General features: G+C 36.3%; 1 protein-coding gene across 7 annotated transcripts in view; it reads left to right on the top strand.

The window, feature by feature from the left end:
- Positions 1-15,618, top strand: part of DCAF6 (DDB1 and CUL4 associated factor 6) — an 81,844-nt gene that overhangs the window by 62,797 nt on the left and 3,429 nt on the right. For 5 of the 7 annotated variants that reach the window (XM_048937180.1, XM_048937173.1, XM_048937162.1 and 2 more), the window contains 4 exons: positions 458-499; positions 7,100-7,238; positions 12,571-12,727; positions 13,703-13,791. In XM_048937180.1, the coding sequence (XP_048793137.1) occupies positions 458-499; positions 7,100-7,238; positions 12,571-12,727; positions 13,703-13,791 (427 nt within the window). The remainder of the gene's footprint in view (positions 1-457; positions 500-7,099; positions 7,239-12,570; positions 12,728-13,702; positions 13,792-15,618) is intronic. The other 2 variants (XM_048937154.1, XM_048937188.1) reach the window with 1 other exon arrangement.

Genomic DNA, 15,618 nt, shown 5'->3' with positions numbered 1-15,618 from the left:
TGCCGTTTTTAACTGAATGAGCTTGATTTTCACAAAGTACAAAAAAATCCACCTCTTTCAGGGCTGTTTTCCTTCTTAAATGACTCCATTACTTTTCTGTAGACTTGGACAGAAGCTGATCTTTGAGCAGAGGTGAAGTTTGGAAGGTTTTAAACTAGTGAATCAAAATTTGAAACAAATGCAAACATAAAATTGAAATAATAATGCAGCTGCTTCCATTTCTGCTATAATCTATGAAAATTACTGCATTTTATAGGATCTACTTTGTTGTACTAATATGTAATCTGAATATTATTTTTGCTGAAATTGAGATAGTCTCATATACTAACACATTGAGCATAAATCTCCTCAACTGGAAGAAGTAGAACACATTTTGTAATGGATGCTAACCTTTTAAAAACCTTATCCATGATATCCAGCATTTTTGAATGACTTCAGTTGTTGTTCCCTTTGCTAGATATAATATCAGAGGAACAGCGATAGGTGATAGAATAATGAGGTAATTGATTCTTTTTTCTCCCCCCCCGCCCCCCTTATTATTTCTGTATAATGGATTTATCAGGTTCTTGGTTTTTGTATCTAACTGGCATTTTAAGAATTGCTATACTTAAAGTGCTATGAATTATATTTAGCTGCATGTATTTGCATGGAAATGGAAAAAAAAAAAAAAGGCAGCGTATACATTTAACAACATTAACATTTTTATTGTGTGCTGTAGAAATTAATGGAATTTGTAAAGTGTTAAGTTTGTGAAAAACAAATATCTTTTTTATTAGGCTGCTGATGAACGTTTAACTTTGCATCTGCTTTGTCTGGCACTAGAGAACACCCAGTTCTGAAAAAAATATAAGATTTTACATCTTTTTTTTTTTTTCCTGTACAAGATGTAATTATCAAAGGTATTCTTGATAATGCATATTTATCAAAAAAGTGCTAACTATTTCTAAAAAAAAAAAAGTGCTAAATATAATCAGGTTAAATGGAAAAGTCACTTGATCTCATGTTCTTCACTGAAATACTTCAGTGAATTAGTTATAAGAACATGGAAGGTTTGAGAAACGGTTTGGCCATGTGCCATAAGAGGGAGGAATGTTCTAGTGTGATTTAATGCTAAAGCCTCGGGAAATAGAGAAAACGCCAGGGAAAATAATGCTAAAGATGAAAAATAACACACTGTCCTTGTGTGGCTACAAAGGAAAAGACATAGGATGTTGTTTCATACAAAACTTAACCTGAGTCCTGTATCTTAAATGCTCAGAGGAAAATACCATAGACACATATTCCATTGTCTTATATTTCAAACTCAGCTGTAATTGAAATACATAAATTTAACACAATGATATCCGTAAGGGTTCAGGAGCCTGTGTTCTTTTTGCTGTATTGTACCTAACTTTCACAATCCTTTCTGTATTAAACATTTACCATGGCTCTTCAGTAATGTCCAGAAGATAGATTTTGTTTGCTATAAATGTCAAATAAAAATGAGTGATTTATTCAGCATAGAATTTTTTTTTTTCACTGTACTTTTCTCTGATTTTAGTTGAATTTAGAAAGGTTTGCATCTAAGGAGAATTGAAATACTGGTTGTGTGACTTATGGAAGGCGTTTGGGTAAACATTTTGTCTTATGTAATCAGCAGCAAAATAAATTTTTGCTCTTAGGATGTCAGTGGGCTGTTAGTATGACAGTTGTGCTGCTATTTATGAACCTCCTTAATGCTTGATATTTGACAGCAGTAGTAAACCTCTTTCTGAGTGTCGGAGGCTTCCATAGGACCATGGGCATTTGGTAATTAAAATCAGAGACTCAATCAAATATTGACATTCAAGAACAGGATCTGTTTTAATATAGTTTAAAAATTGGCCACCTTCCTGAGCTGGATTTGACTTTCCTGATGACAGCTTATTTCTAAAGAGACATGGTGGGAATTCTTGGGCAAGAACCTGGTAGCGGGCAGGTGGATTTGTCTACATGGTCAATGAAGAAGTAACCAAAAGAAACTGCTTCTAATGTAAAGGGAATAAGCCTTAGTTCCCTGCACTGATTTGGATAGGAAAAAATAGTTCAGATGAGAAGATGGCAATAACAACAAAAACAGGCTTCAAACAGCAGCAGAGAAGGAAGCGGTGTTCCTGGTACTAAAAGCAGGCAGTGTTTGCCTGCGTTTTAGTGAATTTGGAAACCTTAAAAGGCGAAGATCCTTAGCACTGGAGGACTCTGTGCTGTTTCAGTTGAGTGATTAGAGCTGAGACAAGAAGAATGCAGGAAAGGAAGTGTGCCTGAGCTCCATAACCAGTTGCTGCAGCTGAACTTGGGAGATGATCACCTTGCAATAATGGTGTTGGAAAGAAGAAGGGTTATCTAGGATACCTGATAAATTTTGTGACAGCTGCACCTGGGCCTCTAAATAGAAAAATGTTTGGCTGAATTCCTGTAGATTGTTTGCAGATTCAGCTGATGGTTAATTGTGATGTTAGGTTTTCCTTCTTCTGAGAAACACAGAAGAGTGACTTTCAAAATAATTGTAACAAATAAGCACAGTTGTTTTAAAACATGCTGCAGACTTAGTAACGTAGGCTGGGAACTAGGGTCCCCTGTTCTCAAAAAATGTATTTTCAAGAGGAATGATGTTTTAATTTTAAGAGAAATAATGTGCTTTAATAATAGGCTACTTATTAGATTGCACATACATATTTCTGAACTCCTTATTAGATGGCAGAATTCCTAAACATAAAGAGAATGTCCTATGTGACAAAGACTTTTCTTTTAAAAACTTTCTAGCTTACGAGTTTGCATCTTTTCTGTTTTTCTGGCTATATAATTGAAAGAATAATGGTTACACTTGTGAATGCCTATTCAGTTAATATAGGTCCTAACTTAAATACGTTTTTGATCATTAATATATATAACAATCAACTTTGGAGACTTGAATCGGGCTGATTGTAAGGGGCCCATCTTTCTTTCAACATCAATTTTATAAGATATTACACAAACACAGCAAAAAATAAAGCTTTTTTAACCATATACCTTCAGATAAGATGGGAGTACTGAATTATTCTGAAATCAAAGCTTAAGGACATAACTATAAGGACTGCTCTGAAAGTAATGCCCCCTATTTTAGTATATTGGCACACATTGTCAGAGGCAGATATTATAACAGAAGAGACTGAACCTTTCCAATAGCGTTCCAGTACATATGGTTGCTGTGTGACAGATGGCAGCAAAGGGCAATCTGACAAAATGGCATCTGGCATGGAGGTGTCTATGAAGCAAAGGTGTGTCATTGAATTCCTCCATGCATCAACTTTCATTGACATTTGCTGAACATTTCTGGAGACCATACAGTGGGTATGAGCACGGTGAGGTTCATTTCAGCAGTGAAAGATGGAGACATCAAAAACAAGTCACATTCTGGACAGCCATGCAGTCATTGTCAATGGCAATGCTGGAATATCACAAAGTTTGTGCCAGATGTGTCACACGAATGCTCACACAGGAACAGAAGGAACTGTATGGAAGTTTGTCAGGACCTATTGAACCAATCTGATGCTGAAGATGACAGATTCATGGATCATTACCAGTAATGAGATGTGTTGTCATCGCTACAAACCAGAGTTAAAACAACAGTCCATGGAGTGATGATATATGAAGAAAAAGCTCAGGACTTAGCCCTCAGGTGGTAAAGTGGTACACATTTTTGGGATAAGAAAGGGATGATCCTTCTGGATTTCCTGGAGCCTGGGTAAACCATCCACTCTGACCACTATGTTGTGCTGCTGCCTAAGCTGAAAGCTTGTACTTCTGGAATCAGGCCAGAGAAAAGGACAACCTTTTTCTTGCAATACGATGATTCCAGGCCTCATATCAGTTTGGGGACTGTGGAGCACACTGTCAGTCTCAGCTGGACTGTCCTGCCGTAGCTGCTGTATAATCCAGATTAGGCATCTTCTGTCTTCCATCTGTTTGGGCCAATGAAAGATGGACCGTGTGGGCAAGATTTTCCTAACAGCAGTGTCTTCATAGCAGCTGTGAAACATTGGATCACCTCTGCAAGTGCAGATTTTTATGGGTATGGCATGCAGGCTCTTGTTCATTGCTGGTGAAAATGTACAGTTAATGGTGATGACTGTGTTGAGAAGTAGTATTTTGTAGCCGAGAATTTACTCTATCAAGTAGTGTTATTGTGCTCTTCATAGTTGTTGTAGTTACCATGGAAATAAATAGGAGGCATTACTTTCAGGGTGACTAACAGAAAACAATCAGCTTCATCAGCATTACAAGACATAACATTTTCTGTTCCATAAAAATAATAACATTTAATAATTGTTTTTGTATCCAGCATTTTCAGCAAGTCTTTATTGTTTGGTGAATATGGGAAAATAGCTTGGTTTTATCAATCGATGAAGCTGCCTGAAGAATACTGGCACAATGTGTACAAATTTCAACATCTGTCAGTTTATGCTTGGAAGAGTTTGCAGTTTGAAAGAGAAGCAGCAGCTCACAGTCAGACTTAGGCAAGCCCCAGAAGAGAGAAGAATTGCACAGCACCCTTCTCTACCTCCTGATGGTTCATATCATTAGGCTGCTGCCTAACTTTATGTTGCAATGGACAGGAATTGCTTATCACAAATAGAAATTAAAAGCCCTAGACAAATATGTTTTTGTTTTCTTAGTGGTATTGTTAGTGAGCCTTAGAGAATCTAAGATTAGACTGTGCTCATATTTATCTTTTGTGTAGAAGACTTGCCTCTGCCAAGCTCCTGCTTGTAGCAGCATGTTACTGGAGTGCATGATAACTGTCTCACAGTTGCAGCCACGTGTGCCTGGCTGCAGTCTCCATGCTGAAGGTAGTCATTGACTTTATAAGATAACTGAAGTATGAGTCCGTTTTTGTCTTTTAAAATAAGGCCTTAAACTTAGAACTGAACTTAAAGGAAAGGCACTGTTTTTATTCAAAATGGCTTTTTGTTTCTGCTTTTATTTTAAAAATGCATGATTCTGAAGAGCCTTGTCATTTTTTGTAACGGGCTGCGTTGGGGGAATTTAGATGGGGATGTGAATTTTCATAGGAATGCTAAGACAAAAGAAAACATATCAAAGAACTACTTTGGAACACCAGTTAGTTATTTAACACTATCTTCTGATCTCCAAACTTCTTACATGCAATCTAGCAAGCATCTCTTTTGAAAGAGATGGATAAATTTCCCGCTGTGTCAAACCTAATGATGTTTAACTTTTCAACCTCTCTGCTGCTCATCTTTTTGTTAACTGATTAATATGGATGAATGCACCACATCCAAAAATCCAAATGAGCATCACAGTGAGCAATAGCCGTAAGGCTAGCAGGCATGTTCTTGAAATCAAAAAGGGTCTTACTGTGATGAGTAGCTGCTCTGTTTCTGAAGCCTTGTGGTCGTTGATGTGGTTGATAACAATTGTTATTTCCTTTAATTTCGCTCAGAAACAACTTCATTTTAAACAGGTACAAAGCTAAATGTCTAAATAATTGTTTAAGATTTCTGCAAGTAATTTATCTAGTTTATCAGGTGCCGCTCATTTCCATCACATAGAATAATTAACAATCACAGCATACTTATTTAGTATTTGTGTATGAAGGTGGAACTAGAGGACTGCACAGATATGAAATTGGGGGAGGTAGAGAACTCTCACAAAGGAAACAGAAGTAGTCCATTTTATGGAATTTGTCCAGACAATTTTCCAGTAGATGTGTTAGCTCACTGTTGAGTGGATCTGTTGACTAATACTTACAAACCTCCTCTAATTTCTATTTAAAAAAAGTGTTAAAATATCCTGTGAAGGTTTAGCCACATTAGAAGACTTGTCTTAGTTTGACAGTTTTCTATAAATGCATGTATATTCTGCATTGATCATTTGGATTAATTTTCATCTTTGTCTAGCTGTAGGATAACAATTCATCTTAATTTTATTGTCCAACTTCCTCCTATGACAAAAATGAAACAAAAGCATGCAGACCATTGTTAGAGAGAATTATGAGATAGAGTTTTCTGGAGTTTTTTTTCTGGGAAAGACTCCAGTTGCAGGAACCCAGAATCAGCAGTTAAAACCCCACCACATCACTTACAGCCTAATGCAGGCTACTAGCCTTTGCACAGCAGTGTACCAAGGTTTCACATCTGTTCAATTCTGGATCAATTTAGTTTTCAGGATCCTGTGTATTTCTATAGTTTGATTCCTTGCTTTCTGCTAAAATCTGTACCTACTTGTCCCAGAGGAATGATGTTCTCATTAGAATATGTTCAGGACCTCAAAGCTAATAGCAACCCCGATAAAGAATGAAAGAAGAGCTAGGTGCAGGTGGTTAGTTTGGTTATAACTGGAATTATAGGGATCTACAAACTTAGGGTTAAAGTGGAGAAACATTACACCAGGGTCTTTTCAGATCTTTATCAAGAAGTAGTTTCCTGGAACTAAATAGTCACAAAACAGAATATATCATTTGGCTTATTTGTCTTTGTTATTCCAGGAAGACTGCTAACATTGGGGTAGTTTCTACTGTAAATTATTTCAAATCATTTCCATCCTTAGTAGGACCATTTGTAAAAGATGTTTAAGCCCTGAACCGTATCATAAGGAAATAACAAAGAAAAGTATATTGTATGAAATTTGGGAGGAAAAAAACCACCATGAAAACCCACAAACAAATCACACTGGAAGGCACATTAGGTCCTTCATAGCTTTCTGTGTTTTTAAATGTCTGTATTAGCATAGACCTTTCACTTCAGAGTTTTGCTACCTCATTGTATTTGGAAGTTATCTCTAGCACTTCATAAAAAAAGCACGTGAATTTTGCCAGCACCTGATGTTTGTACTTCAGAGAGGCAGTGAAATGTTGCATCACTTGACAGTCCACCGTCTTGCATGCTGTTCTTGCTCTAAGTCAGGATGGATATCTTTAAAAGTCTGCAGTTTTACATTCGAAATAGCGTTGGTGCTTGTACCAAACTTATGGAGAGTGTGTTTGAGTGCCTAATTATTATCTTATAGCCCTGTTTTGATAGCCCATTTCAATGTTTGGAACTGGTCTTTCAGTACTGTTCTCTTTGTGTGCTATTTGTAGACGATCTGCTGTTGCCCGCATTCAGGAGCTCTTCAGAAGGAGGAAAGAAAGGAAAGAAATGGAAGAGTTGGAGACTTTGAACATTAGACGTCCTTTAATAAAGATGGTTTATAAAGGTCATCGGAATTCCCGAACAATGGTACAAATGCTTTGTTTGCTTCTGGAGCCATAGGTTTCTGTGTGGAGTGAAATAGTGTGGGTGCGGCATTGAGTAGCTTTCCAAAAAGGATGTTGTAAACACTTGCACTTGTATATTCAGTCGGAAGTCATATGTATAATTTGCTCTAAATGAAAATGAAGATCAGCATGGCTTGTGTGGCACCATGTTAGACAATCCAGTTTTCAGCAGTTTGATTTTTCTCCTTGTATTTCGTTGAAATTTCGGTGTTTATCTGCCAGCTTAAGTGATATAGAATGTGACTGCTTTCAAAATTATTATTGGATTCTCACTCTCCCTTCCAAGCTCTTTAAAGGGAAATTAATGATTAAATTTTGAAGAGCTTGGAAGGGAGAGTGAGAATTCAATAATTTTGAAGAGCTTGGAAAGGAAAAGCAAGGATTCAATAATAATTTTAAAGAGATTTGACATATTTGAATTTAAAAAAGGAAATAACTGCTAGTTATTAATCTTACTATCAATACTAAATGCTCTGCCTTTTTCATACGAAGTGCGTTGTTTGAGGAAAAGTACAGCTGATGTTATTAAAACAGTGGTGCATGAAAAACAAATGCTGTCTTCCTTACTTAAGTTCTCAATGCTAGGTGGTGCTTTGTAGAAATACTAAGTGTCTTGTTTTGAAGATGATCTGAGGAGTAGTCCCTCTTCCTCCAAGAGCAGTTTTCTACAGTTTAAATGAAAGGCCTTGATTACACTGTGGGGAAGTTGCTTCAATAAGTGCATATTTCAGTAAGCATAAAACAATAAAGCCTAGAATAAATTTGATTAATGGCAAGATCTTGCACTGTGTTTCACAAAATGAATTTAATTACTCAAAAATGCATTAGTTTAAAAGTCATATTATCGAGCACTTAGTTCAGAGATATTAAGACTAAGTTTTTCTAAGTGGTCTTCATTTAGTCTCCTTCTGTGTATGTGTTGTTGCACAGATTATTCCATGCACATCGTTATTTAGCTTCTGAAGAATTTGGTTTGGTGTTTTAGCTTCAGTTTTACACGAGCACTTCTGACAAGGCATGCATACAGTATAAGAGTGGAATGTTTGTTTCTATGTTGGCAAACACCATTTTAAGTTTTCTTTTTTCTGATGGACTCCATTGTGCAGGAAGAAAGCTGGTTTCCATTTCAAGGTTGTGATGGAGACAGTTTAAAGAACGCACTCTCTATACACTTTCTCTGTTTCCTATACACTTGAGCTACCCAGGGACAAAATTGTCTTGTCAATGACATACATGTGTTATTTTGATCATACGGATGTAAGAGAAATGAACTAACATCAGGCATGCCAATCAGTTAATTTGGGTGCTTTCTGACTTTTGAGAGTTTAATTTGGCAATCATCTCACAAAAAAATAGTAATGATCAATTTTGTGTAATTCCTGTATTGTTAGAAAGCAAGATATTTGAAAAGAGCAATAGCAGCAGTGTGTGTGATGGTAGGGGGCAGGGGGTGGGATTTCTTATTTCTTTCTGCCTGTTCAGGGAAAGAATGATCTTGTGAGCCTTCTGTGAAACTTCTTTCTCTTCAGAATTTGTCTTTTGCCATGTACCTCAATTTCTCTGTTTCTCTGCTCTTTTTCTTACTGATTTTTCTCTCCTGTCCTAATCATTTCTTTTTGTACATTTGCTATTCTTCCTTTCATTATACTCACCCCAAGTCCCAGATTCCCATTTTAAAAAGTCAACTTGAAAGAAATTCTGTTCTTCAGTAGAGCATATTTATGTAATCAAGAAGCAGATGATAGATGAGGTATGCATGCACCGAAAGTTTGAAAACATAAAATATTTTAATTGTGAATTTGAAATCTGTTGCTTTACGTGATGCTAAAATTAAGTCATTTGAAAATTAGAAATATAAAATAAGCAGATGCTGAAGAGAATACAAAGAAAGCAGGAATGACTGAGAATAAAATAAGGTTATCTATGATTATGGATGGTTTGGATGCACTTTTATGTAACAAAACAATAAAAAGATGAGACCTGTAAGACAAAAACTGCAGAAAGATGAAAATATTGGAAATGTGTCCTAGACTATAGATTCCAGAAATGCCATTTTCTTGGCTTATTTTTAGCTATGACTGTATCATAGGAACATACTCTTGTAGACAAAGACCTAGCAAGATCCCAAGGCTGAAATTTGATAGTGGATGTATTCAATGCTGGAAATACAGTGCATATTTTTAACAGTGGTAATGGTTCAGCTTACTTAGTATGGTTCTTTATCATGGCTTTTTTTAAATCTACATAGCTGGGGCAAGGCACAGAACAAGGCTGTGTGTGTGTCCTTTCCTCCAGTGCATTTTTTGGAAAAAGCTGTGCAAAAGGAAGGGATGAAGGCGCTGCCTGCTGGAGAGCTTTTTTGTGATGTGTTACGCACAACACAATTCCATAATAGGATTCTTTTAAATGGTCTTTTGCCCTCTTTCATACTTTAGGTTTCTGTCTCTTTTGTGTGAGATTTCTTAATTATTACTATTTAAGAATGTGATTTTGTGCTGTACTTCAAGCATTGGACATCATCTGTGTGGACTCTGAAAGCTGCTCTATGGGAAATTTCTGTTCATGTATCTCCTCCCAGGGTATGTCAATTCAAAAAAATTAATGCACTCCAAGCTTCAGAACTATTTGAAGTGTAATCTTTTGTGTAGGTTTACATTTGAAAATTGCAGCCCGAAGATCAGATTAGTGTGAAGCTTTCAGCTCTTGCATTGTGACTGAGTTTGACTGCTCTTGAAGAAGCATCCCTCCTCCCTCTGCCATCCCATCTAACCTCTTATTCTCTGGATGACTTGGAAGATGACAAGTGAGAAAGCTAATGCCATCTAACCTGTCCTTCAGATAGTTCATATGGTTACTATGACATCCTAGTTAGTGTAAAATCAGAAGATTACAGATTGATTTCTGAAGATTACAACCATTAGTGAAGGAAGTGACCCATTCTTGTTTGCTCAGAGTAATTGACGTCGTTTGGATTACAGATGTTCAGACAGTGAAGGCAAGAGAGAAAGGCCTTGGCACAGAAAGATTATTCTGCGTTTAACAAGCACAGTTGTTTCTTGAAAATTATTCTAAGTTTCTATTTTGGGGGTTCAGATGTTAAATTAGCCATGTTCTTATAGGCAATAGTCACAAGATTATTGTGAATGTTACAGGTGTGTAGTAATAACAGCATTGCTTTTCAAGGAGATGCACATCTGATGCATCTAAGGAGGCCATTTGTTCCTGGCCTGCAATTTCTCTGTTGTTTACACAACTGTTTCCACTGCAACATCACTGTTTCATAGGGCTGCTTCAGCTACATTAGTTCCAGAACTCATAATTAATAAGTAATTTAATAATTACCATACAGGTAATTATTTACAAACAGTATTTTCAAAATAAAAATATTAGTCTAATATAAATAGTCATGTGAATCAATATAAAATAAATATAACTGGTATGTATGAACAATTATTAGATGATACATTATTTTGTAATCTGATAACCATGCTCTGTTTTCAGGGAAGGGATGGGGACAGAAGAGAATAATAGAATCATAGAATGGCCTGGGTTGCAAAGGACCACAATGATCATCTAGTTTCCCCCCAGCTATGTGCAGGGTCACCAACCACCAGACCAGGCTGCCCAGAGCCACATCCAGGGAGGCCTTGAAGGTGGTTCAGATTTATCTTCTCACTTGTCTCCCAGGGAATTTTGCAAGTCAAATATGAGCTAAGTTAGTTATCTTGTCACTGACTGTATTTGCTTTTAATTCTCAGAACCAAGGAGAGGAGAGCCTAGCCATTTCAAAGGGAAGGATGGTGACCTCAGTAGAAAAGTGTCACGGCATTGTTAGCAAATCATATCCAGAAGAACAACGTTGATGAGACTAAAAATACTTACGGAATTTGACATACAAATACCTCCTGAATTATAGCACTTCACGTCAAGAAAAAAAGAAATGGAAGATATAGTACATCACTGCATAGTATTCTAGGTATAGCATACGTAGGCATGTTTAGCTGATTGTGAAGCTCTGCAACAAACTATATATAGTTACAGTGAGAAGTGTCTGGCTTCCTGGAAGTCTTCTCAGGGCCTTGACTCTTTCTACTGTATACTTCAGGGAGTGGTACATTCAGCCCAATTGTGTTTATTTACAACACACTTTAAGTGTGCACACTTTAAGTCACAGTGCAGTATTTTTTAATTTCTTCCTAGTTTTTTCTGATTTTTCAGGAATTCCTGAGTAAGTTTTGCATCTTTCAAGTAAAGTTATCAGTCTTATTGTCAGAGGTGTAGAATTTCCTCCTTCAAATGTATCGTTATCCAACAGGCACATAAAAAATCCTTCCTGACTGTTTTGACTACAGGCAATAATTACTGAGGCTTGAATTAACTTGTTATCAATAAAGCTGTAGAGGAGTTTTCTGCAGGTTGAAAACAAAAATGATCCAATTATTATTTTTTACAACTGAGTGACTTAAAAATGAATAAAGTTTGTGTGATATTAATCCAGCCACTGCAAAGTAAAATGCTCTGAACTGGTCGAAAACGTTAGAATGACCTTCATTATAAACTGCAGGCCTTCACTGAATATGCCACCTATAAATTAGATATGTGTTACATATGAGCAAGATATGTGTTTAAATTTTTTTTTAAATGAAATAAATTTGGATATTGTTACAAGCACTTTTCACTGATAGCGTGCAAGTACTCCTGATATCTGACAAATGTTAGTCATACAACTTCAGGCATTTCACAAGGACATCTGCATACCCAAACAAAACAACTGTAGGTACAACCATATGGAACAGAATGCCTCATCCCCATGTTTAAAAAAAAAATAGTAAAAAAATGAGACTATGATATTACAGGTTCCACTTGAAGGGAGAGCTGCTTCTACTTTCATCTGCTTAAGTAGACTGACTTCCCAAAAAGTGATTCGTGCACCCATCTCATCCCTCTGCAAAGTAACAAATCTGCTGTCGCACTCTGTAGACCTTCAGCTATAATGTAGTATCTCTTATTTATTTCCAATCTGCTGAGTCTCGTTTCTTAGTTAGCAGCCCGTTTGCTCTGGAGATCTGTAATAACCTTCTAAGTTTTCTTTTTTTGACTGTTTTTCTTTAAATGTTTCCTTTAAATTTCCATAGGTGCTCTTTCTCTATTAGCAGAGCTCTAAATTCAGATGCAGCGGTACTGTAGAAATGGGATTATACTCTTTGATGTGTTTCTAAAGCTGGTAAAGTAATTGTAAAGTAAATTGTAAGTAAAAGTAAAGTAAACTAATTGTGCTTGCTTTTTTATTACAGATAAAAGAAGCCAATTTTTGGGGATCTAACTTTGTCATGAGTGGTTCAGACTGTGGCCATATTTTTATATGGGATCGCCATACTGCTGAACATCTCATGCTGCTGGAAGCTGATAATCATGTGGTAAATTGTCTTCAGCCTCATCCATTTGACCCAAGTAAGATAGTCACTTTCCACAGACTATATATTCAAGTTATCTGTATTGTTTCTCAAAACTCAGTCTTTAGTTATCTTTATAATAGACTTTCATTAAATTCTTGTTCATTTTTCCCAATGTAAGTTAGATAATGCTGCTTTTAATTTGGTCTTGGGCTAATGACTTTTGCCTCATTCAGTAACTTACTGGAATGAAAACATTACTGACAGAGTATATATATATAGAAAGCTGAGGTGGAGTAAAAAGAATCTTCATCTCTTGTTCCCCCTCCTAATGCATTGTTTTTCATGATGCTATTGAGTGAAATATGGGGGTCACTGAAATGTTGCCAGCACTCTAGGATGTGATACTTGAGTCTGGTCTCTACTTGCTCTGTTTGATAATTGAGTGAAACGCATTTGAATTCTGTGGCATTGTGAGACTAGAACAAACAAAATTCATAGGAATCCTATCAGTTTGTATTTAGGGGGAAATATTTATAGAAAAGATGAACCAAAGTAGCAGAAGGAATCAGATGTCATCTGACACATGGATGAATAATCTGAGCCATTCTGCAACTTCTGACACAGCCAAAGAAAGCATTTGTGTTATTTTTCTTCATAGCCTACATGGCTGTAGAAAAATAGTCAACTATAAATACATAAAGTTAAAATAGTAGCAGAAGAGCTTGGATTTTTTTCTGACGAATCCCACTGGATCATAGGATTGTTAATCTTATACAGACTTCCAGTTACTGAGATCTTTCTGTGGAAGTCTTATTCTCGTAGAGTTTTTGTACAATGATCTGGAAGATGTACTACCATGCTGTTTTGCATATTATAGAAATGTTCCTAAGAGCATCCATTGCTTTCGTATATTTGAATACCAAAGACATTTACATGAAGGATGCTGAAACTTTCAAATGTACTTTCATATTTGGTATTATCTTGCTTCTGTCTAATGACATATTTCATTGATGATTGTTATTACTTATAGTTCTGGCCTCTTCGGGAATTGACTATGATATAAAAATTTGGTCACCATTGGAAGAATCCAGGATTTTTAACAGGAAACTTGCAGATGAAGTAAGAACCTTCCCTCCATTTCTCATTTATGTTGCGTCTTCTCATTCTATAGAAGTCCTTGCTGCAAATTACAGATACTGAATTAGCAGAATTATCTAATGTTTAAAAAAAAAGTACAAATAAAAAATTGTTCTTTATGGCAGCTAACTTTCGTATCAGCACACAGATTCACTTTGTATTTCATTAACACTCCTAAAAAATTATATGATAGAATATGAAAATATAATAAGTCATGTACAAGAAAAGCTGGAAAAAGCATGAAAAGTCAAATAGAGAAGGAAAACACAGAAATTAGAAATGAAGGCACTGATTGTTTATAAACAAACTAACTGAAGGAAACAATGATATACAGAAGAGCAAGGAACAGAAAAATCCTATTTAATATTCTGTGACATTAAAAGGAGTTAAATTAAGAGTGCAAATCAGAAACTTTATGGAATAACATGACTTATTAAAACGTTGGGGTTTTTTTAGCACAATCTCTTGGACACAAGGGTTATACTAGCCCGTATTTGTTTTTATTTCGCTCTATTAGTGCCACATCTATTTAAAAACAAAACAATAAGAAACAACTGCACAGCAGCACAACAGTCCTTAGCTACGACCCCTTTAAAAACAGGCAACCATCCCTGTGTGAGTTTTGAACACTTTGCCATTATTTTAGAAAAGTAGCACGGGGTGATGAGATGCCTAAGTGTTGATTGTGTGATAGCTTAACTGATGAAATATTTGGGAGTCTGCAAAGTTCATAAGTATCTGTTGCTAAACATCAGTGTGTGCTAAAAGTAGTTACCGTATTGATACTTGTGAAAGAAGGAAAAAAAATGGCAGTGCTGTCTTCTGAATTTGGTTTTTTGGGGAGTGGTCAGCTGTACAGAATTGCCTGGTAAGCAGATGGTGGCAGCAGAGAAGGGGGTCTCTGACTCCTCTGGGAGGACATCACTGCCAACAATTGCAAGAATATTTTCCTTAGAAGAGGGGCAGGCTTAAGAAGGAGTCTCGGGGGGGGGGAAGGAGAGAGAAATGCGTTATTTACCTGCCTTACAGCAGCTGTTCTGCAAGGAAGGACTGAATAATGGTCTGAAGTTCTCCCCATAGAGAAATCTGCATGTTTTGTAATACTGGAAAATGTGATCTGAGAGATGGGTGAATTAGAATTTAGTGGCAAAGCAGTAGGGAACTACCTTGAGCAAGAGAGGAGGCAGAAGAAGTAAAGGTGCTTGTTAGTGGAGTTTTTTTTTCCTTGAAACCAAGAGGGTAGGGAATGGCTGTTTCAAGTTACTAGAAAGCTGTAGATCTGTTCAAAAAAAATCATGGAGCTGAAGAATGTTCCTGAACAGGAATAGAATAATTGCTTGTGTTCCTTGGATTTTTGCTAGAAATTTCAAGCAGCATGAAGGTAGGAGTTCGGGGTAACCTCATCTCTTTTCCTTCCCACATTCTTGGCTAGTGCTGGTGCTGGAACTTTGTTTTCTGCAATAGCTGCCATCTGTAACACTCTTTCTTCAGTCCTTCCTACTTCATGCAAGGTCTCATTTCTGAAAGTTTTTCTTAGCTGCCTGTCTGAATATCTGCTATGGGCGTCAGCAACAGAGTGATGATCTCACTAAAATACTCTTTAGGTAGGTAGACTATTAGATATCTGTAGGCGGAGTCCACTGTCTTTTCTTACCACCATAGAATTGGTATAACAATATTTGTTAGTAATTATTAAAGTAATTCTCACTTAATGCAATTTTGGATGTGTAAATGTGTAGAAACTTTATATCATCAAACAAATATTGATACAATTTTGTTTATATTTATTTCTATGCTTTTTTCCCCTTC

The sequence above is a fragment of the Lagopus muta genome, chromosome 1 (genome assembly GCF_023343835.1).
Source record: "Lagopus muta isolate bLagMut1 chromosome 1, bLagMut1 primary, whole genome shotgun sequence".
Lineage (NCBI taxonomy): Eukaryota > Metazoa > Chordata > Aves > Galliformes > Phasianidae > Lagopus > Lagopus muta.
Note: the sequence above shows the minus strand (reverse complement) of the source record. Positions and strands in the feature narration are given on the sequence as shown.